The sequence below is a fragment of the Phaethon lepturus genome, unplaced genomic scaffold, assembly GCF_000687285.1.
Source record: "Phaethon lepturus isolate BGI_N335 unplaced genomic scaffold, ASM68728v1 scaffold3563, whole genome shotgun sequence".
NCBI lineage: Eukaryota > Metazoa > Chordata > Aves > Phaethontiformes > Phaethontidae > Phaethon > Phaethon lepturus.
The window spans coordinates 44,950-72,397 of record NW_010529558.1 but is presented as its reverse complement, the minus strand read 5'-3'; the positions used below and the strand labels follow the sequence as shown (position 1 = coordinate 72,397).

At 36.8% G+C, this 27,448-nt stretch overlaps 1 protein-coding gene across 1 annotated transcript in view; it reads right to left on the bottom strand.

Annotated features, from left to right (window-relative positions):
- Positions 1 to 3,761: 3,761 nt before the first annotated feature.
- RECK (reversion-inducing-cysteine-rich protein with kazal motifs) overlaps positions 3,762 to 27,448 on the bottom strand; it is a gene marked incomplete at its 5' end in the record, with an annotated part of 64,409 nt that continues 40,722 nt past the window's right edge. Inside the window, 10 exons of the mRNA XM_010283967.1 lie at positions 3,762 to 4,248; positions 6,569 to 6,724; positions 9,011 to 9,084; positions 10,442 to 10,652; positions 13,099 to 13,291; positions 15,388 to 15,559; positions 16,057 to 16,179; positions 22,818 to 23,006; positions 24,200 to 24,340; positions 27,025 to 27,161. Of these exons, the coding sequence (XP_010282269.1) occupies positions 4,054 to 4,248; positions 6,569 to 6,724; positions 9,011 to 9,084; positions 10,442 to 10,652; positions 13,099 to 13,291; positions 15,388 to 15,559; positions 16,057 to 16,179; positions 22,818 to 23,006; positions 24,200 to 24,340; positions 27,025 to 27,161 (1,591 nt within the window). The remainder of the gene's footprint in view (positions 4,249 to 6,568; positions 6,725 to 9,010; positions 9,085 to 10,441; positions 10,653 to 13,098; positions 13,292 to 15,387; positions 15,560 to 16,056; positions 16,180 to 22,817; positions 23,007 to 24,199; positions 24,341 to 27,024; positions 27,162 to 27,448) is intronic.

Here is a 27,448-nt window from a genome sequence, read left to right as displayed (position 1 = left end):
CTTGAAAACCAGTTGTGAGGACTCCACCAGGTCCCTGGGGATTTTATTGCAGTAATTGATTGTTCTCACTGTAAAAAAAAAAAATCTGTCATACTGAGATGAAATGCGCTTTTTTCCATTAGTAGTGTATGTACAAAGCCCATTAAAATTAAGGGAGGTTTTGGACAATTGACGTTTCCTCAGTTTTCAAAGTAATCACTTTTGCTTTAAATACTATCTATCTTGGTCATAACACAATCAGCCTCAAATAATGCAAATGTTGATAGCATTGAATTTGTATAGAATTGATCAGCTTCAAATATAATAACTGAAACCTTCAGCTTTGTGGTATTAATTAGCAAAAGTTGATGTACTACTTAACGCTAAAAGTGTATCCTTTTTACTGCAGTGTGATAACTTGAGACAAACCAACCCGGTAGGGCTTGGAAATATTTCCTCAAAGAGTTTTTGTTTGTTTTTAAGCTCAGAGTCTCTTTGGCTCATGCAGTGGCGTCTGCAAAAGCTTGTAGCCCAGAAAGGAGTGGGAGAAAGAGCATGAAACAAGCAGCGGACAAGCATTTCCATGGAAGGCAGAATGCTGGAACAGCTGGAGCTACTGGTCTCATTGTATAAAGGCACAAGTTCAAAGAATGGGCAGGAAGTTGCAGTCAAGTCTGGCACAACCGCGGCAGACAAATCTTTTGTCCCCAGTGTTACTTTTTTCTTTTTGGGATTAATTTGATTAGAGGGTCACCTTGCAGTCCGGACTTCAAATATGACACATCTAGTCCACAGTCTTACGAATTGCTCACGTATTTATATTTGCTCATGTAAATGCTCCCAGGGCTTCCCAGCAATAGTGATCATGTTGAATAGTTTTGAAATATACTTTAAGTTTGAAAGGAAGACCTGGAAAAGCATCTGAAAACTCAGTAAGGATGTATAAATAACACTTTACCTTCCAATCAAGATACGTACATGTAAATCTCCAAGTTATGACACTGGGTAAAGTGGCGTAAAACTAGAGCATGAAAGAAGAGCGGGGCTACAAAGTGACACTGCGGTTCTAAGTGCCGATTTCACGCCCTCTCACAGAACTGACTATTACCTTCTCCGAAATCCCAGCTTCTGCTGGACTCAAATCGCAGAAGAAAGCGTAAGCCAGAAATCCCTTGCTCCTATTTCCGCTGGTACGTGTCCCTGCGGCTGATCCGCTCCTAGGGAGGTACAAGCAGGCACTGCTGGCATCCCCGCCTCGCTGCCGCCCTGTCGGGAAGAGCCAAACTAAACAAACTGAAACAGAACTAAAGCCTCTCTCCGGAGCCAATTACTGGCATCAGCTCTGCTTTTCAGCAGACAAGAAAATAATGTTTTGTAAACGTTTCAGCTGAGTCCTGCTATAAAAGCAACAAACAGGCTTGCGCTGCTTTGAAGTGCCCTTGTGCTGTCTCCGTTCCTTCTTGAGCGAATCCAGATTTCCACACAGATGGTGACAGAACATCATTAGCACTTATATGGAAAACTCCTCCGAAACCTGTATCAAATTTGTCCCCATTAGGTTCAAATTTCGTAACTTGCAAAGTAAAACTGCGCCTGGTTTCTTCCATCTTTTCTCCTAGTTCATTTGAGTTCAAAACCGTAAGTAAATAGTTTCTTCATTCCTTTGAAGTAGTCTGAGGTCTTCAGAAAACCACTTAAGTACTTTGGTTCATCCACCAAAAAGAACCTAAGCCCTGTACACTTTGGATGCTGGATTTATGTTCAAGAATTTAGGATTGTATAAAATCCCATTGGTTCTGTACATATCTAACATAACCACTCAAAATCTTCATTCTTTTCTAGCAAGTACTGGACACTCACATGTGAATTCAAAAACCTCTGGGCTTAAATTCTTTTTCCAGATTCATCATACAAATTGAGGCAATGTTTTTGGTATTATCTTTCATTGAAGAAAATCATCACAGCCAAAAAAAAAAAAAATTATATAATCTGTTCCACAAAAGGTATGCTATTAAGCTTTTTAAACTAATTTTTCCACTGTGGCATATATATGTGTGTGCATATTTTCTTAAGACATTTATAATTCCTTTTTTTTTAGTAGGCATCAGATTGCTTCAGCTAAATGCTAAGCAAGCTAACAGGCTACACGTTGAAGAGACACTTCCTAATGATTTGGGAAAAAAAGGAATTCAGTAAACAATCATCTGAATCGCTTGCAGTTTCTGGAGAGATCATCTAAGCCATTTCAGTTCAAAAAGCTTTTCAAATGCATTCATCATGCTCTTCTGTCCAAGTTTTGAAAGAATCCACAGAAGAAATTTCAGAAAGAGATGAATTATCAACATATTCAACAAGTTTTTTTGTATCCAGACTTCAATGATTATGTGCATGAGTTTTCCTGGAGTTAACTTGGCAGGAACATTCCCAAAGATTATCTGCATTTGTACTCATCTACCAAAAGTACTCAGAAACTATGTGTAGAGTACAACTGCACTTAAAATATAAAAGTGCTCTTCACTCATTAAGAGACAAGAGAGATCTGCTTAGAAAAGCAACCGATGGATGTTTCAAAGAAACTCACTGTTGGCTTGCACATCCAGTCACTCAGTTTGCTTTAGAGGAGCTTGGGCCGTAAAGTTTAGGTACAAGTAAGGTAGTAATTCTGTCCTTAACATTTATGCAGATTTCCAGCTGTAGCTGAGAGAAGCCTCTTCCAAATCAAAACTGAGGATGACTGTAACCTTACCCAAGAGAGCCCCATTCTTCTTCTATAGAATAGAGTCTGACACTCACATAGCATAAACTTACACGCATGTGACACAGATTTGGTAAAAAAAACACCCCAAAACCCCCTTGAAATGTACTTTTTTTGGAACCACCAAACTGCATGAGTCACAAATGCATGTAATTGCAGTTAGTTTTAAGTGTTGATTTGAGAGAGAAAGAAAAACACATGCTATATTGCAGAATTCTACAAAATCGCACTAATTTGTATACAAGGAGACATGACAAAGTGTTTTATTAAAATAAAAAGCTTTAATACTTTTGCATTTAAAGTTTTAGCAGAAAATAATTGCTACAAACATGCTACAACAACATACATGTTCAAAAAGTTTTCAGTGCTTTCTTTCAAAGTTCAGCATTTTGGCAAAAAAAAGTTTTTCCGTATGTACTTCAAAAGTTGGCTATCATAATACTGATATAAAATACTTCATGTAGACTAAGGTCAGGTGCATAAAATACAATACGTAATAAAACATACTGTTTGTATAAACATTTAAAGTATAAATTTAATTAGATAACATGCAAATACTGCAATATTTTAAATGGCACTTAAATATAGATACTGAGATTTTTATAATTTTGCATCCAATATGAGATTCTGAAATGTACAAAACTATAAAAAGAACATTTTTCTTCATTGAAGTCAGGTACTAGTATAGAGCTTGATTGTCATTTTACAAGCATTGAGCCCAATGTCCAGCAAATCTTCACTAGTCCAAGTAAAGACATCTATTGAAATAGGCCCAGGGCTAGTTAGTTTTCTTCATAATAAAATATGAAAGCGTATTTACATGAGAATAAACTCTTAAATTTTTTGGTAAGGTAATTAAGTAGCAGCAATTTGTTTCTTCCAAAAATGATGTTTAAAATAGGTGCATGCTTTTTGTTGTCAATGATATGCATCTGAATAATATAAAAATAACATTCTTCAATAAACTCAAAACACTACTTCATTCATTGCTGAAAAAAACCCTATAAGATCCCTTCTTGCAAAAATCATAAATCCATAATGTCAGAACCTTCCAGAGTATTTTTATGTTTCCAAGATCAATGGAAAATGATCTAATTGTGCTGAAACATTCATCTGACAAGTAATGAATAAAATAATAATCTTTTCACATTATTCCAAATACTTTTAGTTCTTCTTCATTGAAAAATACTAGTTCATCAAATCTTCTACAATTTTTGTTTTCTGGTTCAGTGATCAACAATTCTGAATGTCCTTCACAATATAACACACCACAATACTCATGCATATTTTCTAAGCAATTGTGTATAACATATTAACGCTCACAAGGTGAGTAAAAGGCTTATGAACAGGGAGTGCAGAACAGGCACCACTTTAACAGAAGGAGAAGAAATGCTAAATGAAACTTGTACTTGAGATGCAATTAGAGCTGACAGTGGCACGTGTGATGCTAATGTTGGACTGTCTGAATTTATCAGTGACTCAATCTTTTCTGCTTCTTTATTGCAGGCTTCAATCTAAGGAAAAAAAAAATATTTCTTTTCTTGCCATGTAAAACACCAATGCAAAAATGTTGCTAGATAGCAAAATTCAGGAAAGAAAATCTGAGTTATTCACATCAGCACATAAGATTTACATAATTTGGGGGAGTATTTCTTAGAAAACATATTGGAGCTCTTATCATAGACTTTGGTACTATGAAAACTGCTGTGGAAGCCCTGAGTGGTAGCAAAAGGGAAGCTACATACAAGTTACCATGAGTGATGTGTTTTGAATGTTGATGCCAAAAAGCTCACAGTATATTGTAATTAACTAAATTAAGTACCCCTAAAACTGAGGACTTCCTTCTTGATTGACCAAGACACTGCCTTGAAATCTGCAACAGTGTAAAAACGAGGATTTTCTACTTACTGGGCTTTTTCTTCCAAATCAGGGAAAACTGATTTCTTTTTTGGGAAGGGAAGAAAAGAATGGGAGTAATAGCAAAAACCTAAGAAAACTCAGGTTTCCAGTTTTCCATTCCCCCAGTGACATGATGAAAATTATGAATTTATGTTAGAAAATCTATTTTTTCCACCTTACCTTCTACTGCAACGCAGGAACAAATTTAGTACTAAGTCTCTTTAACAGCTTTGGAAGCAGCCTCTGGTGAAGTTTTAACTTGACAAAATTAATATCTGGAGGCCCAAAGCTTTGAAAGTTGAGATACTTCTAGCTCAGCAAGGGGTGTCACCAGCAAGATGAGCAGCTCCTCCCTGGTTTCAGGTGGCTTCTCTGGTTTTAGAGAGTCCCCCTCTACCCAGGAGTCTGACAGCACCTGCTGCAGATGGAGTAAGAGCTGACCAGATTGACGAGGCCCCAGACCTTGTTTCCTAAGTCCTGGCAACATTTTAGGCTATTTCTGCTAAAGAAGGAGGCATAAGCTTGGAGCCAAGTTGGACATAACAAGGGTTGCTCCAGTAGTACAGGCAAGCAAAATACACACAGTGTATCTGCCCGAGAAACAACTACCCTATAAGATACTGCAATTTGCAAAGTTTATGGCAGTGATTCTATTCCCTCACACTATACCATAACTTTAGCCCATCCCAGAAGGAATACTGAGCATGCAAAATTAGACTGCAGAAATAAAATGGAAATGGGAAGCAGCCATCAATATAAAATTAACAACAAGGAAATGAACCTGACTGAATTCTGTTTGTATCGTAAAAGATGAGAAAGAGATTGTGGACAGGTTTTCTCTCCCCTTCCTTCTCAAAGCTAAGCCTTTCATTTTACACTAGTACACATCAACACGTCAGGTAATGGAATGAACCAGTCAGAGTACCTAATCTCTAAAGGGACTTCATTATCAAGTGCTGTCAGCAGGGCCAGGCAAGAGCGTTAAAAACAACCACAAAAGGGCAAGGAATTATGTTGCTTTTAATAGGAAGAAGATACCCTCACTGGTCTTACAGAGGTTAACAAGCAGAAAGTAAAAATGAAGCAACAGCTCCAAGACAATAATAATGCAACACATCATAGCCAAAGGCTTGCTTTATTGCTCTGAACTGCTCCTAAGAAAATCCTGTAAGAACTTTTGAGTTGCATTTGTTGGTTTACCTTTAGAGTTTAGTACTGTGAGCTTTAGGTTCTTGTTTGCTAGAATGAACTAGCTACGACACAGCAAGCTGGGCAGCTTATTGGAATGTTACTTTCTTTTTGAGTTCTTTATAGCATTTGGGATTTCCCAGCGCTTTTTACCATAAGGTGGAAAGGAATGTCAAAACCAGAATGGTCTCAGAATAGTATCAACAGATCCTCTTTGGTACGAACTACTGCTTAACATCCCGGCGCGCACAATGCACTAATGGGATATCAATATGTATGATGTGCTTCAGCCTAGTATCACATATACTTCGATCTACTTTTAACAATTACCCTGGAGACAAAGGAGTACCATTTCATATGCAGGTATGCATTTAATAGACAATATTAATTTAAGAGGTCATTGAGTAATTTATTTATTTTCATCAGTTTATATTTTCTGTTATTTTAGCCATAGTAGTTGAGGGTTCTGCATTTATTAGTTTTAAAACAAAAATCATCCTTGGCCTTCACCTCTCCCATCTAATTACCCAAACTCAGAAGCCTCTTATCAGAAAAGCAGGATTCTCAAGACACATTTTACCATCCACAATACTAGCTATTCACATTTGAGTCACTAGAGAAATCCCCATGCACTTGGTACACAGGAAAATACAAATTTTAAAACTGCTATATTGAAAGTAGTAAAGTGTACACATATAAAAATGCAGTAACTCCATGCTGGGTAAACAACATAATAATATAGTCTACCTGCAATGGTTTGGGGTTCTGATCCACAGGAATGATAAGAATCACAATTTCGGATTCTATGCTTAAATATCCAAACACATCACACTGCGGCACTGAGACATGCAGGCGGATTTTTTCAAGTATGTCAAGTACTGTTATAGGTTTTTTATTTGTTACCTGGAAGAAACAAAGAACTTTGTGGATGATGTGATATTATGCAAACTTACATTTCTCCTCTTCAGTTTTAATAACTTGACGTCATGCCAGAAAATTTGTTTCAGCCATTTAAACTACTCATTTCTAATCTCTAGCAAAAAAAGACCCAAACCCACTCCCCATCAAAACATTAAAAAAATGAAAGGAAGAAGGGGAAAAAATTGTTTACTTCTTAAATTAACTATGGTTTTGATATGTGTTGCCCCCCACATTCATGGTTAGTGTGTATATGTATCACGTACCTCAAAACAATGTAAATGGTTATCTGTTACAGTGGCTTGTGCTCCCATGCTGGGAAACGAGAGGCAGAGCAGCCCTACCAGCTGGCACTCCTTTAGCACCTCAGAACCTGTTCCAAGAGCTACCAAAACTCTCCATGCTCAGGGTAGTGTCACACCATGCACAGTCTCTAGGTGGCTGTGACCAGTTAGTGATCATCTCTGGGGGCTTGTTCAATGACCCCTGATGGACGTTTCCAAAGGACAGAGCTTCAGTCAAACTTCTGTAATTTCTAGTATGTGCTAAGAGTATGCTGACGTGAAGGTTTGAGGGATCACATATTTTAAATGTAAAAATATACATATGCACATATTTATATATATGAGTTCTGAAAACCTGACTGTATTGTGGCGTTAGGTGAGCAAGAGAAGAGAAAGTAATCAAGACTGTGGTGACAAAGGGAAGAAAACAGAGAGGGGAAAAAAAAGAAAAAAAGCAACTAGGTGGGTAGGTGAGAGGAGAGTAGTTATCACCAACTACTTGAATAACTACTTGAGTAAGTCCAAGAAGTTTCTTTAACTAGAAAGCCTTCTTCTAACTAAAACTAAAACTTCTTCTCCACAGCCACATGTTGTAATGTATGAACTGAGAAGCTCCAGTAGTCACCATGTCCCTGGTGCCATTAGAGATGACAACTGGAAGACATTCCAGGATGCCGTCATGACCTAACAGACACCGTTACTCAGCAAAATCGATCAACACGCGCGCGCGCACACACACACACACGGCACACACAAACGCAGCACACACAAACACAAAATCTCTGAGAGGAAATCAGTAAAACGTCAATCAGCAGCACACCCTTGAGATGAAGGCCAACCACACACTGGGCTGCAGCAGCAAGAACAGAGCCAGCAGAAGTCATTGTCCCCCTTTATTTATGCCACCCTCCCACCCCAGGCCACACTGACAAACTGAAGAGAGTCCAGCAGCATTCAGCTTGTGGAATCTCTACTCCTGCAGGTTTTAAAAACTCAGCTGGCCAAGCTGATCTAACTGCAGTTAACCTTGCTTTTAGCAGGGGGTTGTACTAGAGGGTCTCCAGGGGTCCTGTTCAAGATACATTTTTCTATGTTTTTACAATAATAGCAAATTACCTCTACTTCTAAACATATAAATAAGTTAATGTAATTTTATACTGTTTTGGCGAAATTCTCTTTCTTCTTGATATTAAAAAATGAAAATCATGTGCAGATGCAAACATGAATTGTTTTGCTTAACCAGGCACGATCGTCATACTACTCTATTTTGTTGTGATGTTATGCCAAAAATCAAGCGTTCTGTTCTGTTCCATATACTGAAGCATAAAAGCTGGGGTCAAGAAAGTGCAATCCTTTTCTACACCACATGGGGAGTCTGGGCCTTAGTATGTTGTGTTCAGCAATAGACAACATCAGATCCACCTTACACTGGAGGTTTTCAAAGCACAGTAATGAAGGATGCTAGTGTCTAACTTACAGAGATGCTAAATTAAAATCCAACATTCTCGCTGATAAGTAACAAAATCAGTGACAACTACTATCTAGAAAACCCGAAGAGTGTAAAACAATCCAATTTAGACGTGAGACGATGTCAGAATTGTTACCTATATTAGGAAATAGAGAGCTAGCAGAATAATATTAACAAAAACTCCATAAATAACAAATATACACTGTATTACTACCACGAGATAGATGCAGTTCTCATATAATTTGTCTTTACTATTGCAAGTAAATAATTTAAACTGCAAACCTGAATGTGCTTGTTTCTGGTACTCTAATTCTGTTTTGCTTTGCATTGTAATTCAATTTCTATACCTGATATTAAGAAATAAAGGAAAGTATAAACAGTATAAAGAAAAAATCCAAATCATACACTAGCTAGTGAAAAATAATTGGTTTTATAATGTGTTAACTTTTCAGGAGAGAGTATACAGTAACTTGACTTTTCCATGTACCATTTAACATAAGGCATGATTAAACTGTTTACCCTTGCAAAAGTGTCCAGCTTGTCTTTGTCATATAAGATTCTCAGCATTCCAGCACATAGTGGACAGCAGGCTCCTATGGGGATAAAAAAATCTCAGAAATAAAAGCAAATAGTCTTTTCACTTTTAAGTAAGCAGGGGTCAAACGTTGAACATTAACTCAGAATGAAAATAGCAAAACAATGAAACCAAAGTAAATCTTTCAATTTGATAGTGGAATTGCACAATTTCTAACATTTTTTAATGTTGAAAACGTTTGTAATGCAAAAGCAGTCATCTTTCAACACACATTTACTACTATCAACATGAAGCAATAAGTTGAATTTTCATTTGTTTCAGGATGACACATTGTAATCTAAAAACCACAGGCACTTTGTACTACAAGACAAGGTTTTGTATGGATGCATGCATATGCAACTAGAGAAACTATGAATTTCAAGACCTGAAATAGCTAGGACATGACAGAAGCAATTATGCATGTTGCAAACATTAATTTATGTAGTTATACCATGTTGGAGCTTAGAATCTTTATATAATAAGGGGCAGAGGGAAAGGTCCTGTCTGACAGATTTGTGTTTAACACAGAAGCATGTCATATTTCTCCTACTGTTTTTCCTCACCATCTCAGAAACCAAAGGGCTAATATTTCAACTTTCTACCCATGATTATATATTTAATTCACCCCTCTGACGTATTCTATATAAATTCACATCCACAGAGTGACTTTTACAATATTAAATGTTATATCAAAGCACAAAGACCCTTTTTCAAACCAGTGAATGAGAAAAATGCATAAAACTGATTCTTTTTAAAAACTGAGCTTTTCTTGCTCTATGTATTACCTGTGATTAGTTACTGTTTCATAAAGGGAGTATTTGTGAGAACCATAAAAAACCAGTTCAAAACAGCACAACTGTAAAACTATTCCTACTGTCTTCCTCTTTCACAGTACTGTAAATACACAGGGTATTTTACCCTTGTCTTCTAATTAAACATAATCTTTGTTCTTCTGGGAACTCTACTTTGACGACAATTTGGCATTCCACTGTGGTATCTGTGCTGCCACTTCCGAAAAATTACTCATCCGATTCCCAGTGACATTCTACCCTAGACACCACAGGCCTCATTTGTTTCTCCCCAACCAGTCCTTATGGGGAGAGCTGCCAGTTTCTACAGACTGAAGGAGTGTGACTCCTAAAGCCGAGGCCCTTCCACTTCAGAATTACTTCCACTTCAGGCTGAGTCCTGATACTAGCTTGTTCAAGCCCCAAGTGAAGATCTTTACTTCATCCTTTCTCTTAGATGTCTCAAAGACGTTATGGAATATAATGTTTTAAAGCATAAGTTTCGTTCCAAATACACACCTATTTATATACACATAGCCTGGAGACTCTCTCCCATCTGCAGTAAACTTCAACGACGAATTAACATACCTGGTGCGATAACCGGTTTGCAGCCAGTAGCAGAAAGCTGGGGACATTTAACAAAGGCACACTCTGTATGAAAACCGTAGTCTGAGAGAACACCTACAGCCTGACAGTGTCCATAGTAGTCAACAGCCACACGGTCGGAGTAGGCAGCACAGACGCTGCTGTAGGTTTCCCCGTTATGTCCACATACAGGTTCCACTGATTTGCAAAATGGCTGAAACACACAGAAATGTTTCAAAGATTAATCTATTCATGCTACAGGCAAATCTTCAGAATAGTTTTAACATTAGAAAAACCAACGTTCATGGGAATTCACCGCTAATATTGTCAAACATTCAAAAAAAGTAGGAAATCTAGAGTAAATAGCCTGCTAGTTTATGAATGGGTAATAAATGCAAAGCATATGTATTTAAAGAAGGTAACAGAAAAATTAAAGTTGGAATTTGAGAAACATATAATAAGACATGTTTTGGGAAATAAGAATTTTTGCTTCGTGCTAATGCTTATAACTATGTCATTTAAATTAACTTATTAAATTAATTAGATTTAAGATTATTATACTGCTATTATGTAATAAACAAAATAGTATTTTATCAATAAAACTAATTTATTAATAAAACATTTGCTATTATAGTATTTATTGATATTTTAATGACATATTAATAATTTATTTATTCATTAATCTCAGCGTGGTTTTGTTTCTTAAAATTTAGTGTGTGCGCACCTGCATTTCTAGCACATTGTTTGAGAACCTAAATGTATACATTTATTTAAAAAGAATAAAATCCATTACTAGACACCTCTGTCAAAAATATATTGTTGAGACCTTTACTTATAAAAATATATTTGTTGTGTCCATTTTCTCTCAGAAAAATTTTTTTAGTATATCATTTGATTCAAACACATGTGAAAATCAAAGAAAATTGTAATATAGCTTCTTCCTGTCCTGCCTGTGTGTGTATATTAGTCCAACACATTGAAAAGATCAAATGCCAATAAACTAAAGCTTCTGAACATTGACAGAAGAAAATGGAATTGCTGACTCTTTGCAGACAAGGTATGATTGATACTTTTGTCCAAAGACTTGTGAAATGACAACTCATTCCATATTTTCTTGATAAGGTCTAAATATTTTATTAAAGTAACTAATATTTCAAGGAATTCACCAGAGCTATATGATCACTGTATATCCTCTGAAACAGCAAGACAATTACAGTTTCTATGTTACACACCTAAGCTAACAAGAAAACAGATAGAGGACAAGTAAATGTTAGAACCCGAAATAGTTTCATATCTTGCAGTCATCTTCCCTATAAAAGGAAGAGTGAAAACTTAAAGCTACCTGTGTCAAAGACTTCGTGAACATGGATACAACTAGACATATAACTGCTGGAGAAAAACACAGCCATGCAATATTCCTTTGAGTCTTACTGTTCAAGGGCTGAACATTCTCTGAGTATCTCATGAGATATCTGATGTGCAATGAGAAGAATTATCTGTACTTAACGAGGTTGCTGAAAAAGGGCAAGAAAAAGAAGGTATAAAGACAGAAGAAAGGCAGGAACTAGAAGTGGGTTAAAAGAGAAATAGCATTTATAACACAGGAAAAACCCTGAAAAAATGTTCTGTACTTCTAAGAATATCCATCAGTTGAGACCAAGACAAGGTCTTGAATTAATCTTCATCATTTGAGAAAAACCTGGAGATAAACAGCCTATCAAATTTAGACTAGATATAAGGAAGAAATTTTTCACAATGAGGGTGGTGAAACACTGCCCTCATTGTGGGTAGAAAGGTTGCCCAGAGAGGTGGTAGATGCCCCATCCCTGGAAACATTCCAGGTCAGGCTGGACGGGGCTCTGAGCACCCTGATCTAGTGGAAGATGTCCCTGCGCCTTGCAGGGAGGTTGGACTAGATGACCTTTAAAGGTCCCTTCCAACCCAAAATATTCTATGATTCTATGACTCTATGAACAATGGTAAAGCCAGCAACTTTGAAAATAGTAGCTCCTCACTTTCTTGTAAAGCAATAGAAATAGCTTGTCTACCAACACTGTGGGGAGCAGTGGGATGGAAGAAATAAACCTAATCCTAATCCTTCTCATGTATTAATATGAAGACCAATCCAATCCAGACTAAATAAAGAAAATATTACAGACTGCCTAGTCTTCAACAAAACTTAGGTGTAAATAGATCCTAAACAATGAATTTGATAAACCTGGGGCACAATCACACAAAACGTTAAAGACTTTCTATGACCAGGCATTCATTTTTATTTAAAACAAGTTCAAATTGGTGAAAACTAGTATTTAACTAACCAAGGAACTGCACTAATTACTGCAAACATACCTCAGTGCAAGCTTTAATAGTGAAAACTATAGGAAGGATATATATATCAGAGTATTAGCCCCAAGAAAGCATAAGCAAAGCTCTTGATTTGTTTTGAGACAGCTGTTAACTTTAGTTTCAGCATCCAGTTTTATTCAGACAAAATTCTGAATATAATTTTGTAACAGTGTTTTTTATAGTAGTTAAAATTACTTTTTTAAAGGATCACTTTCAATGAAAACATTTTGTAAGCTATAAAAACCAGAATATTGCAAAGTTGAACATTAAAGAACAAAGAAGATATGATATTTATTGCTAGAACCACTCCCTACCTGGCACGGTCCTCGGTACGCTAAGCTTTTTCCTTTTTGGTATAAAGTACACAAGTTACTGTATTCCACATTGTCTGTGTCACAAACAGGATCCCGTGTCTGGTCACAATTTAACTGCCTTGGCAGACATTCATGCTGGCTACATTCGAACTTTCCAAAACTAGTCAAGCAAACTTGTTTCTTTGGTATGCACCTGTATAAAGTAATAATAATTTCATATCATGTCACAGGATTTTTTTTTAAAGCCTTAAAATATTCAGGGAAAATATTTTTAGTGAAATCTTTTCCAGTGCTTTAGAGCTAACTATGGTTCATCAGAGTTGCAGGAAAGCAGGAAATATGTACGATAAAACATTCTGAATAGCCAATTTTGAATCTCACCACAAACCTGGAACTCGTTCATACCATGTTTAGTCAATAGATGTGAACTCAACTACAGTTTCCAGTAAAATTAATCTTTACCAAGTATTTTTCAATGTATTTTTAAAAAAGGCTTGGCTGAACTTCTTACCTATTTGCAAGCTTCATTTTGTAAACATGTATTTAAGGAAAACTACAGAAAACATGAAAACAGTGAACTGCAAGAGAAAAAGATTATATTGCAAAGGTCTAGCCTCACCCTTCCTTGAGAAGGTAGTGAAAACAAGACTTACAAGATTACATGGTTTCAATTACAAATATTTATTTGGGTTCTAGCTTTGTAGGCTCAGTATATTATACCACATCCAGTCTTGGGGATGACTGCAAACAAACGGAAAAATCTAGTATTAACACAATTTCCTTTCTGGCATGTCATCCCTCTCAAGCCTTCACAGATAAGAAGTAAAGAGCACTAAACAGCAGAAATTCTTTCCTCTTTATATTAAATATGTACCTTCCATGGTCTTATTCGCAAAACATTTGCCATATGCCCTGCAAGACATCCCTCTGCTAGAGAAATGCCAGCCAATAGAGTCTGATGAATAGACTGATGAAAGGTCAAATGGCTTTTTTAACAATCTGCTCCTTCTATAAATGACAACAATGCTACCACTGGACTATGTACAATACATCTTTACTCTCTCTGAGTGCTGCTGTCCCATGCATTACACATTTTCCTTTTATATTAGGGAATACTCACAAATTCTGAGATTTAAACACTTTACAAGTGGAATGTAAGATCTTAAATAAATTCTAAGCACTTCAGAGAAGTTTTAAAATGAGCATATTTAGTTAATGCTACATTATCAAACTGATTCAGAAAAATGTATTGTGTACAATCCTTTACTGAAACTACAGGATGACGTTCGAAGCATTGAAAAACCTCTCTATACTTTCCAAATTAAAAATATGAAAGTTAAAAAGTGTATATCCACAATGCAGCTTTGAAATTCCAGTTTTCAAGGCCATAATGGCTATTACAGCTACAAAACTAGAGTGTTTTCTCTGCAGTTTTCTGCATCAAGGCATTTAAAGTGCAGAAAAAGGAAAAAAATAAAATTGCTATAATCAGTTTTCATGAAAGCACAGTATTACACAACTTCTTATGGTGGCTTTCTTTCAAAACAGAAGAATGTACAAATTCAAAGGAGATTGCAGTATTGCACAACATTTGAGAAAATTGAAGACAGAGGCCAATATTATGAGCCACAGTCTTTGATTTCTGTAAGAAAGGTCAGATTTTCTTTTCTCCTGACCCTAGTTCAGAGCATATTTTTGTTTTAATATGGTCGTCTATACAGATTTTGTTTTTTGTGACATTGAAAAAATGGTAATTGTACAGCCATGGTTTTCGCAAGATATCAAAATCTAAATAAATCTTATCTAAATAAGAGAAACTCAAGTCTTCCAGAGTGATCGATATTTTCCTATTTCAGAGATAAAAAGAACAGATTATTGACTGAATAAGAAAGACTGAGTCCAAGTCTTGAATTCAGGTGTGGGGTTTTTTTTAAACTACTAGAAGAAGATGTGAAACACAGTAGTAAAATAACACTCATTGCCATTTCAACAAAATTTGATTCCTCCATTTTTGAAAGTATGCATCAGTTCTCTTTTATTGCTAAAACTGAGATCTGCATAATGAATTTAACTGATATAGCACTACCTAAACAGAACCAAGAGTTGGCAGTTACCACAGTCCATTACTAACTATGATAAGTTACAAGTAGCTACTTGAAACAGTTATTTTTACTGGCGTATCACAAAAGTAGAAAGTTACTACAATATACAACACGTTCAAAAAAAAGTAAATCTGCTTTACGAGTACATGATGCCAAAAAAAAGCTTAAAAATGTATTCTGCTTTTACCTTTGATTTTTATTACAAGGGTTAGGGTTACAAGGATCCTTGGAAATGCATGATCCAAATTCAAATTGATTGTCCTGGAGCCCAACACAACGAGCTATACATGCACTTGGATACGTGCGTCCATTTTGACCACATACTGGTACAAACTGATCTACACAGTTACATGGCAAACCTGTAAAAGCAACACATAAAACAGGAATTTGGTGCACTGCTACTTTCTATGACAGAAGATACACAAGGGGTCACTAAGATATCTTTGCCTTCCAGCATCTTCAGCCACCTCCTCCCTCCTGTAATTTAGCAATGCTGTAGCACATATGCACTTAAAGTATTAGGAAGGGAAGTTTGTGCACCCCTGCTAATTCTACTGAGCTTTCTCCATTTTTCCCCAAACTCCTTGTCTCTTGTCCCCAGTGCATTACCCTGTCTCAACCTATTATCACCTTTTTTTACATATTATGTGAGGTTTTATTTTTCAGTACAGATTTTTTTTTTAAAATGTATGTGGTTTTTCTGAAGTGCAGGTTGGACACGAGAAAAATAAATAGTTAAAAGAACATATTAATAACAAGTTATCACTTTTTTTTATTAATACTGTAGAAAGAATTTAGATGCTAATCCTCGCTCTAAGAATATTAAGCTTAAAGCTTCCGTAGTTTGGAAAGTTACCTGTAAACTTCCGACGTTCATCTTCTGAACTATGCTCAGTTAGACACTGACGCGTGGAACATATCAAGTTTCCAGCAAAACATGAACAGACATTACAATCGATATTAAAGGACGTTCCATGGCCTTAAAATAAGTTAAGTAAATATATATAATTAATAAAAATATACCAGAAGCCTACATATTCATATGTATTACATAGGAATTACATTTTCATTATTAATTGTTCCTGTAATTTCCCTTATTCAGTTTCTTTTCCCATTGAAATTTCTATCTTTTGTTAAGATTTCAGGTTTTGTTTTACTCATTTAAAGAAAAAGTCTGTCACGTGGTTTTGATTAATTAGTTAAACAGGGAAGCAAGCACTTAATGCTTTAAAAGCCTGTATAAGTTAGGTTTTCTTTTTTTTTTTTTAGAACAATTTAAAGCTGCAGAAAGAAATACACTCAGAAAACAGAAGAAGTGGTAGCATAGTACATAGTACTTCTGTAAATTCTGGCTCGCAAGGTCCGTATCTTTAAAGGTAAAGTTTTCATAAAGATACATTCTTCTTCTAAATTAATTTTACATAGGACTGCTAAACTTTCAACCATAGTGTCATACACAATGCAAAACTCCTCTGTAGTGCTCATTTCTTTCCTTTGTGTGTACTTTTTGTCAGGAGTTAAATAGTGCCAATACTTCATTCCAGTCTTTATTGTTTTGCAACATCCATTATAGTCATAATTTCAGCCTCAACATGCAGTAGAAGTTACAAGGGAGCTTTGTCCAAAGCGGGGAACACGAAAGATTGTAGCAAAGCTGAAGAGAAACCGAGATCTAGATTCAGCACAAGACACACATGAATAGAGAGGTCTATGTTTACCCCTTGGCTTTCAGAAAGAATCCCTTAATAACGCAACTGCCACCATCACAGCTGCTTTTTGAGGATGGAGCAATCTGCCTAATTTTTGTATTTTATAAGTCAGTAACTTTTTCACATCTGAATTTAAGAATCGGGATTAAGAATTAGGAATTTTTCTAAATTTAGGAAGTTTAGCATTTCCAGTTTGATTTTGTGAACTGTCCATATGACTGTCCTTCACTGTGTTATATGTTTTATGCAAAATCAATTCATGTTGGTGACAGACAATCTAGCCATAATCAGGTTAGTTATTAAGGACTACTGACAAATACACAGCTCTTCAGAAAAACATAAGAGTAACTGTGCCTTACAAAATAAGGCAGTTCTCTCTAATGTCTTCTCAAAGGGTTGAGATTAAGGATTAGAATTTTTGAAAAATATTTCAGGGGCACAAGGAAAATCCTCAGCATTTGAGCAATTCAGAAGAGGTACTCCTAAACAAATGATGGCAGAACAAGAGGGGATGGGAGAGAAAGCCTCTGTAGCACAAAAAGCTCTGTCTAAACCACAGTGCTACCTAAGAAAGAAGGAATTTGTCAGCAGGGAAGAAGAAAAGTTTCCAAGAGTTGAAGGTAATGCCAAACACAGGATCTCTTAGGTGATTCTTCAGACTAAAGAGTAGGATCCACTTGAAAACTTGGCAAGACTACTGGCTTTCACTATCAAAGAGCGCACACAGCAAACTCTCCTCTTTTGAGGAGACTCCTACCAGTAGTCATTTCATAATCGGAGTCAATTCGCAACACAAAAAAACCCCAGCATCAGATAAAGGTTTATAAAGAATGGTTTTAAGAAAGACGGTTCAGATTTTATGACTAAACCCTAGCTTTTTGCAACTGACATATAAACCAATTAAATATAGTAACTACAAAAAATTGATAGTTACTGTAAATTTTTAATTATTTGTTTTCAATACATCATCTAATGAATTTGTAATTTAGTAATTTTATATTTCGCTATATAATACCTAGAGTCTTAATCGCCACACACACTTAATGAGTAATTATGGCAAAAGAGAGGAAGCTGTCTGGTTTTGGTTTTGTGGTGTTTTTTGTTTGTTTGGTTGGTTGGTTGTTTTTTTTTTAAATGGACAGCACTTACTGAGTACCGAATACCCACCAGCTACACGTTGTTGTTCCAGTTACCAGAACAAGTGACAGCTGTATGCTGCACAAGCATAAAACACAAATACAACTTCAGACATTTTGGTGATTATTTTCACCAATAATCTGGAAAAGTGCAAGTTTCTTTGGACAGAATGGTTCATGATAGAACTGTAGAATGTCTGGAATTATAGAATGTTTGGAAACAAACATTGTATAAAAGAGCTGTTACTATTTAAATAATATATTTGCTAATGACTGTATTTTAAAACCATCTACTTTCATCAGATACTTTCTGTAACTGCCCATCAAATATATCATTAAGGTTAAGATGTTTTCAGTGTTTTGCTTCCATGAACAAATAGTATCAATTTGGCAATACAAAATAAGTTTTAAGTGTGTTTGGCTGACTTTCAGCCTCTTTGGATGAACAAAAAACCCCAAAACATTACAAGCTATAAATGCATAGAACATTACATTCAGGCTTTTCTGAATGATGAAAATAATTGTACAATTGATTATTTAGCTCTGCTTGGTTCTCTTTTAAGAGAAAGAAATATCCCAGTTACCTACTCTTTCATGATTTCAGGTTTTGGTTTGCATGCAATCAGAAAATTATGTTTGTGACAAACATAACTACAAGTGCCTTGCTTCTTAAGATTTACTTAATGTGAAAATAACTCTTTCTTATTACATGGTAAGAAAAAGTGACTCAATTATTTTGGACCTATTAGGTATCTTTGACTTGCTTTAGTTATGCTTGGACTTTAGTCGACAGCATTTTAAAAGGGCTGATTTACAGACACTAAACAACATCCAGTGCTGAAATATGCTGTTCACTAGCAGAAAAGCTCTTGCTTGCCAACTGATTCAAAGACATCAGCTTCAGATGAGTTACAGCTCTGCACAGACTCCATTTTATATTCCAGACATTTTGTAAGATTTTCCCTATCTTAGTAGTAGCTTTTTATTTTGTTTTCCTTTTCAAAGAGCACAGTGCTGGTTTGCGTAACCAAAATACACCTTTGAAGCTCTCAAGCAATGAATAAATCTGAAAATAAATCAGTATCATCTTTTAAGAATAATTTGTCAGGTCTCTTTCAACTACCTTGACTGTCAGATTAGGCAGAACCCAATTAACGCTCGTTACCCATGCCAATTTAATCTCTGAACAGTAAAGTTATTTTAGAAAATTAATAATTTAAACCTAAGTCAAGAAAGAGATAGTTAGCATTCTTTTATTGTTAAGATAAAAAGTTGTTAATCTTACAGTTACCTGGCAGAAGGAAACTGGCACGAGGTCTAGACCCACCATGCTGAGGAAGATTTTAAAGAACCACAGTGTTCAATATGCCTTTGTTATCATAATGTATCTGCTTACATGTTCATTTTTAAGCATATGTTAGCTCCATTGATTAATATGTTAAACTATAATTATTATTTAATATTAATTTCAATTAAAACAAAAGTTTTTTCCCTGAAATGCATAGGCCGCCTTGCCATACTTAATTGCAGGCTATGAAGGTTTCAAAGAAATCCAAGTGCAGAGGACAGTCTATGACAGGTACGTATTTCTAACATGTTGGTACACATTAGCAGAACAGTCTTTTAAAACCCTTTTTTGAACCATTGTCCTTGGTGTGAAACCTACCAACATCACTCAGAAAAAGAAACTCCCTCCAGAATGCCATGCAAACTAAAACAGCATCATTGTTGAAAGGGGTATCAGATTTATTATGTGATGCCAAGGAAAGAGAATTTTGGGATTGTGCAAAACTTATTACGGGATGGTTAGTGGAAGGACCAAAGATGAGGAAAAGGAGGCATTAAGATGTATCAAGCAGGAAGATATGTGGGAAAGCAGAGGGAAAAGGGGGAAAAAGGGAATGGTTGAGTGTAGACAGGTGGCTGGTCAGTACGCTTCTCTGACTGAACCCTGCACTTGATCACCACAATCTATCCTGTGTTTTTATTCAATCCTCTTTGTGTGAGTGCTTCCTTGGCTGCATATGTGCATGAATGCTAACAAACTTAAAGCTGGATGAATCGGTAAGTAGGATAAGAGGTCTGTGTGCCAGCCACTGGAGTGGAAACACAAACCTTTGCAGCTCATGGGTCCAGATGCCACCAGCTCTGGGTGACTGGCATCTGGGGGGCAGCTAATGGAGAAACTGTGCATCTAGGGCCTGCTACCGGGCTGAACTCTATTCTGGGTGCATACATTTCATTAGCAGGCTTCATTTCTGATCAGCAGCAGAACAGGAACAGGTTTGGGCCACATGTGCTGTTCCTGTTTGTGTTAATGCTATGTGTGTTTATATGTGGGTGCCAATAACAGCACTAATTTCTGTCTGTGTTGGTCAGCGTGGCTGGCCATGTTAGCAGCGTGTACATTTGTGTGCGTGCCTCTGTGCATGCGTCTGGAACATGTCCGGGGATCACAGGTTTTGTTCACTGCTAATTCGGACATCCACAACCATTTGATAGAACTAGTTTTATGTGACTTTTACACCTACAGCTAGGTTTGTGGTAGGAGGGAAGACCATCCAGTGAACACTCAGAAGATAAGTCAACAACAACAACAAAAAGTAAAAGATTTTCTTGCGTCCCTGTTCCCAGCAGAGGAAGTTAAAAGTCTAAGCTGAGTAACTTCTTCACAGGCAATGTATTAGAGAACCTGCCTCAGAAGGAGCTCTTGGACAGACAAATGCTAATGACTCTGCAAGACCAGAAGGCATTCACCAAAAAACTCCAAATGAACTCAGGTGTGAAATACCAAAGCAAGTGGCTAAAAAAAAATACACTTTTTAAACGGGTTCTGTGGATAATAAATATGGGTAAACTTAATTTTGCATAACACAAATGTGGTAAAAGTATAAAAGTTTGCATCAGTGGACACACATCAAATATGATACTTTGGGGGAAGGAATCACAGTTTTTGTGCAAGTCACAAAAACAACTCTTTTAGGATTATCTGAAGGAGTCAATAAACATGTGGACAACAGAAAATCAGGCTGATATACTTCAATACTCAAAAGACACTTAACAGCTCTTTAACATAGACTTTCAAGAAAAAAAGTAGGGATGGGAGAAAAAGGTGCTCACATGGATAAATAACCGTGAAACAGAATAAATGGACAATGAAGGGAGGTCACTGGAAGAGTGATCTATGCAGTGGCTGTTCTGTTCAACATATGTATATGTGATCCAAAAAACAAATGCAAGTATTTACATGACAAAGTCTATCAATAACATTAAGGTACCAAGGACCAAATAATGAAGAACTGCAAGAAAATCTCACCCCACTGAGCAACTAGGAAAGGATATAGCAGAGGAAATTCATTGTACTGAACATAAAGTGATTCCCCTACAATTCACACGATGAACTGTGAGCTGACCATTGCCACTTAAGAACTGGACCACGGTGTTACAATAGATAGCTCTGTGAAAGCATGACCTTGATAGAATTAGTAGCCAAAACAGGATAATGTTCAGAATAATTATGAAAGGAACATAATTTTGCTATTACATGCACTTGATTGGGCACTTGATTGTGAATGGTGCATGAAGTTCCAGTTCCCATTTCAAAAGAAAATGTAAGAACTAGAAAAAGGTACACAATAGGGTTAGAGATATGATTTAAAAGTATACAACTGTTTTCGTATATGGAATGATTAAATAGAATAGGTACTGGCTTGGAGAAAAAAAATAGAAAGTTGAGGTGAATATGGCAGAGGTTTGAAAGAGGAGACAAATAGGCAACAATCATTCATCAGCTTTTTCAATAGAAGAACTAGGATGAATCTCACAAACTAAGAGGAACCACATGAAACAAATTAACAAGAATTTGTTAATTAAAAGAAATCCCTTGCAAACACCACCAAAAAAAAAAAAAAAAAAAAAAGAAGGGTTTTTAGGCACACAGATATTAACGTGGAACTTCTTGCCAGAGGTTATAGCTCATGATGAAAGTTTCTGACTTTTTTTTAACCCGTATTTAAAATCCATGGAAGAAAAAAAACCCCAAACCAACCAACCAAAACCAAAAACCCCAAAACAATTTGGGGCTAGTAAAGAAACCAGCCCTGCTCAAGGGGTTTGAAGCACAGAACAGATTCTGGTGGAATATTCATGGAAAGTATGATTAAATCCTCTGCCTTTTCTCATATTCTTCCCCAGACACCTCTCCTGGTCACTGGATATCCAATGCTGTTAAAAGGAGACTGAGAGTACCCGCAAAGTTGGAATCCAGGAAGTGGGCAGCCATTTATAGTCAGTTATACTGTGCTTAAACCTCAGGAACTACAGCATGCTTAGAGCAGATCAATTTGTTTTGCTGTTGTTGCTTCATCCCTGCTGCCTACTGGCTCGTCTCAGAACTTTTTCCATCCATTCTCAGAGCTCCCATCAGTAAGTTCTCCTACCAGGAAGGAAGCTACCTATTATCAAATACTATAAAATACAGGGGACGTGAGGCAAGTCAGCGACCTTTTGGTTGAAAAATGTTGTACTAAGAACATGCTTCACACAAGACTTTCATTGGTTGAGACAGACACAGTTCAGTATTGATTTAAATAATGGAACCCTCCAGCATATATGGGAATTAAACAAGTATTATATATAGGGATACAAACATTAACTTCTGTATTTTCCAATAAACTCTGCATTCAGATCCTCTGGGTCTTCATATGTACCTCAAAATTCATTACTTAAAAACAGGTGCTTTATAAAGATATAATTACTGTTCTAACACTTACTTTTTCTTTGTCCTCCAACAATGCATGATTTTTGGAGGTCAACACAACGCATTTCCATGCAGTTTTCTAGCAATCCACTGTGTCCACAGGTACAAATCTTGTAACAACCAACATCACCAGCTGAAGATGGAACCTGAATAAGTGTACCTTGGCGGACAATAAAATCTGAGGCTTCTCCCAGTTTGCAACCTATATACAAAGAAAAATTTTAGCTCATATTTAGTAAATACTTTGGTAAGTGTCGCTACCAAAAATAACTATTACTCTTTGACTTGTGAAAAAGGTGTTCCTAAAGCAGCCTTGCTCTCACCCTTCAGACAAATTCACTCATTTCACAGAGGCAGCAAGTAGCAGAAATAGAAGATATTTGCTTGAGACAATGTTGTGAAGTACCTGTAGAAACATCACTCCAAAGAAAGACTGGTAATTCCAACAATTCTTGAGTAATCTCATTTTCCACAGTACTGCAGTAGTATGAAACATATGTGATATAACAAATACCACATATGCTTCACTCTCTCCAATACAGAAACTAAACTAAAGGGTCTCACAAGCAAAGCTCAGTTATTTCCTCTCTCTCACATATTTTATTGTGTCTTCCATCCCTACTTGCACCTCTTATGTGAACACTGAAAGACTCTTATAGGTAGACGTGAAGAGAGGAGAAAGGGAGAAAAAACAGGAAAACTGTGTTTAAAAAAAAAGAATGAAAAAGAAGAAAAATGGTTTTAAAAATTGCACATTCAAACATTCAAACTTCCAACCTTTAGAAGTAAACTGCCTCTTCAAAAGCTCTAGGTGAGCGTGTTTTCAGATTACTTTGAATGACTTTTGCAGCAAGTGAAGACAATACAACCTTTATAGTAATAATGTTCAGCATTTGATCAGATTCTCAGAGCTCTCAAAATGTCCTTCCAAGACTGACAGCCTGATTTTTATTAATTTCAAGGCAACACATAATGTTCATTCATTTCACCAGTAAGGAAAATAATGTGGATATGGCTAATAAAGTACGGAAATACAGGGCAATATATGTCATGGTGTCTGCAGAAGGAGTGAGCTGCACTGTATTTGCAGTATTGCTTGCTTGTAATTTTAAATAGCAGGCAGACTGCTTAGAAACCAGGTATGGATATTTAATTCTTCTGAAGCAAAATAAGTAATATATCTTCTAATAAGACATGATGTTTCAGTGGACAATAAAAATGGAAACACATTGAGAAATGAGAAGAGCTAGAAGGTAGGCTACAGCTTTTAAAAACATTAAGATAATTGTGATAACAGTTCTTTTGGAATATCAGCACCTTAAAACTTCCAATAAAATTGCAGTTACATATGTTTATCAGCAAAATTGAGGTAAACAGAAGTCCAAAAACCCTTACCTGGCACACACAAATATGGAAGACACAGTTCTCCGGATTGACATCCTTTTCTATTTACTTCACATAACTGATTAGCTGCACATGGATTCGGATTACATGGATGTGTAACATCTTCTACAATGTTACCTAAAGAACTTGGGCCTGAAAACATAATATACAGCATCTATATTGATTTAAATGAGGTTTACTTTTCTTCAGTAAAGCATGGCATTTCTTACATTCAGTAAAATCATATTTTTAACAATACTGTGAAATTTTTTTTTTTTTTTACTATACTTGTAGAAGCTTGACAAAGTTGTTAACTTATTTCAAAAGTTTAGTCCTCAATCCTGGACATAATCACATAGATGATTCTTCACAAGCAAAATAGATTTCCTCTATCTTGTTTCCCCAATAATTTTCTCTGTATGACAAAAATACAAACTGACAATGACCAGCAGTTTAATCAAGAGAAGTCCCACAGTCAATGATTAACAAAACGGAGGCTTAAAGTATGCTTGATGTTTAACCAAGTTTGGTTAAACCTCGTTTCTATTTTCCCTTTAAGTCACTAGTAAAGTTCACCTGTTACAAGATTAAGGAAAGGGAAGAAAACATGGAAAACCAGCAGCTAAATGGAAAGAACCACCCAAAGCCTGCACTTTGGTCACAACAACCCCATGCAACGCTACAGGCTTGGGGAAGAGTGGCTGGAAAGCTGGGGAGCAGAAAAGGACCTGGGGGTGTTGGTTGACAGTGGCTGAATATGAGCTGGCAGTGTGCCCAGGTGGCCAAGAAGGCCAACAGCGTCCTGGCCAGAAATAGTGTGGCCAGCAGGAGTAGGGAAGTGATTGTGCCCCTGTACTCGGCACTGGTGAGGCTGCACCTTGAATCCTGTGTTCAGCTTTGGGCCCCTCACTACAAGAAAGAAATTGAGGTGCTGAAGCATGTCCAAAGAAGAGCAATGAAGCTGGTGAAGGGTCTAGAGCACAAGTCTGATGAGGAGCAGCTGAGGGAACTGGGGTTGTTTAGTCTGGAGAAGAGGAGGCTGAAGGGAGACCTTATTGCTCTCTACAACTACCTGAAAGGGGGTTGTGGTGAGGTGGGTGTTGGCCTCTTCTCCCAAGTAGCAAGTGATAGGATGAGAGGAAATGGCCTCAAGTTGCACCAGGGAAGGTTTAGATTGGACATTCGGAAAAATTTCTTCACTGAAAGGGTTATCAAGCATTGGAAGAGGCTGTCCAAGGAAGTGGTTGAGTCACCATCCCTGGAGGTATTTAAAAGACATGTAGATGTGGCACTAAGGGCTATGGTTTAGTGGTGGACTTGGCAGTGTTAGGTTAATGGTTGGACTCAATGATCTTCAAGGTCTTTTCCAACCTGAATGATTCTATGATTCTGTAAGACATGCTAGAAGAAAACAGAATCACAAAAACTTAATTTTTCCATATACCTACTAACTCATGTTCTATTGCCCCAAGAGTTAATTTGGTTTTTCACTGTTCTAATTGCACAGTTAAAGAACAGAATTTATGCATCAGGCAAAAGTGTAATTTTGTACATCAAGAAGTTGTGCTCTAAATCATGCTAGTATTTAAGTGATATTTATTTGAGATCAGTCTTCCCAAGCATGATCCAGTTTTTGTCCTGTAAATAAACAGTGCAAGTGGTTTTATTATTATAGTACTTTTTTGGCATGTGAGATGACTTCCTGAAGAACAGATTTTTCTTACAGCAAGATTGACTAGTGTATTTTCAAATAGGTAAAATCACTGAAATTCAACAAGCCATATTAGATGATACAGATTAGTGTACTTGCACTGAATATATAAAGTCCTCAAAAAAGAAGTGTGGTGGGTTAGCCTTGGCTAACAGCCAAACTCCCACCCAGTCCCCCCACCCCAAATGGGATGGGTGTAGAAAATAGGTAGAACATGAACAGAAAAGCTCATGGGTTGAGATAAAGACAGGAAGATCACATAAGAATTACCATCACAGGCAAAACTGACTTGACTTGGGGAAAATTAACTAAATATATTGCCAGTTAAAATAAATATCTAATTATGGATTCAGGTAATGCGAACAAAAAGACAAACATTAAAGCAACTTCTTTCTTCCTGCCTTTCCCAGGGTCACCTTCACTCCTTCACTCCAGATTTCTTTGCCCCTGCCCCAGGTGATGCAGTCAGGATTGGGAAGGGGGGATGCAGGTGACGATGGTCAGTACACAGCAGTTTCTCTCTGCCGCTCATTCCTTCTCACACCTTTCCTCTGCTCCAGCGTGGGCTTTTCATGGGCTGCAGCTTCCTTCAGGGTATACCCACTTGCTGTGGCATGGGGTCCTCCACAGGCTGCCTTGTGGATATCTGCTCTGCCACGGAGCACCACCTCTCCTCCTGCCCCTCTGACCTGGTGCTACCTCTGTTGTTTCTCACTCTTCTTGTTCCCTTCTCCTCCACCTGTCTGGCACTTTGTGCCCTTTCTTAAACATGTTTTCACAGAAGCACCACGAATTTTGCCAAGTGGCTCAGCTCTGGCCTATAGTGGGCCCACTACCGAGCTGGCTGTGTCTGGCACAGCACAGTCCCTGACATGTTCCCATACAGCCTCTGCAGCCTCCATCATTACACCAAAACAACCTTGCCACATACACCCAATACAAGAAAGAAAAAATGTAATGAGCTATGGCAATTAGAAAAATCCAATTTTTACTAATACACTAAATAAAATACTCAAATTCAATACAATTTTCTTTAAAAGAAATAATGAAAATTATTAAAAGCAATGATAAAGCATTCAAAGTATCTTGGTTTCTAATTTTGTTGCATAGGTATGTTGATACTTACTCAGGTATGTATCCAAAGGGATACAGTTCTCCAAGTCATCTGTTGGAGATAAGAGCTCACAAATACTTTCAGCTGAGTGGCCTTCAGGGAATTTATTATGATCTCCACATTTCTTCAATATTTCCACACAATCTGATCTTCAAATAAAGAAATAGAACTTCATGAACACTACTTGAAGAAAAAAGGTCTTGTATGAAAAAATTTCTTTCCACATTCTTTCCTTCCCTGAATCCACAACATTCCCCTTCTGCCTCACAACAGAGTGTTTATAGATATATGTATGTGCTACATTTTACATACAGGAGGAGTGTTGAAAGCATGCAAGGAATGAAGCTGGGGGTATTGCTTAGTCTCTGTGAGCAGTTAACAAGGTGCAATCTTGAGCGAAGGAACAAGATAATCACAAAGAGAACACAACTGCTGA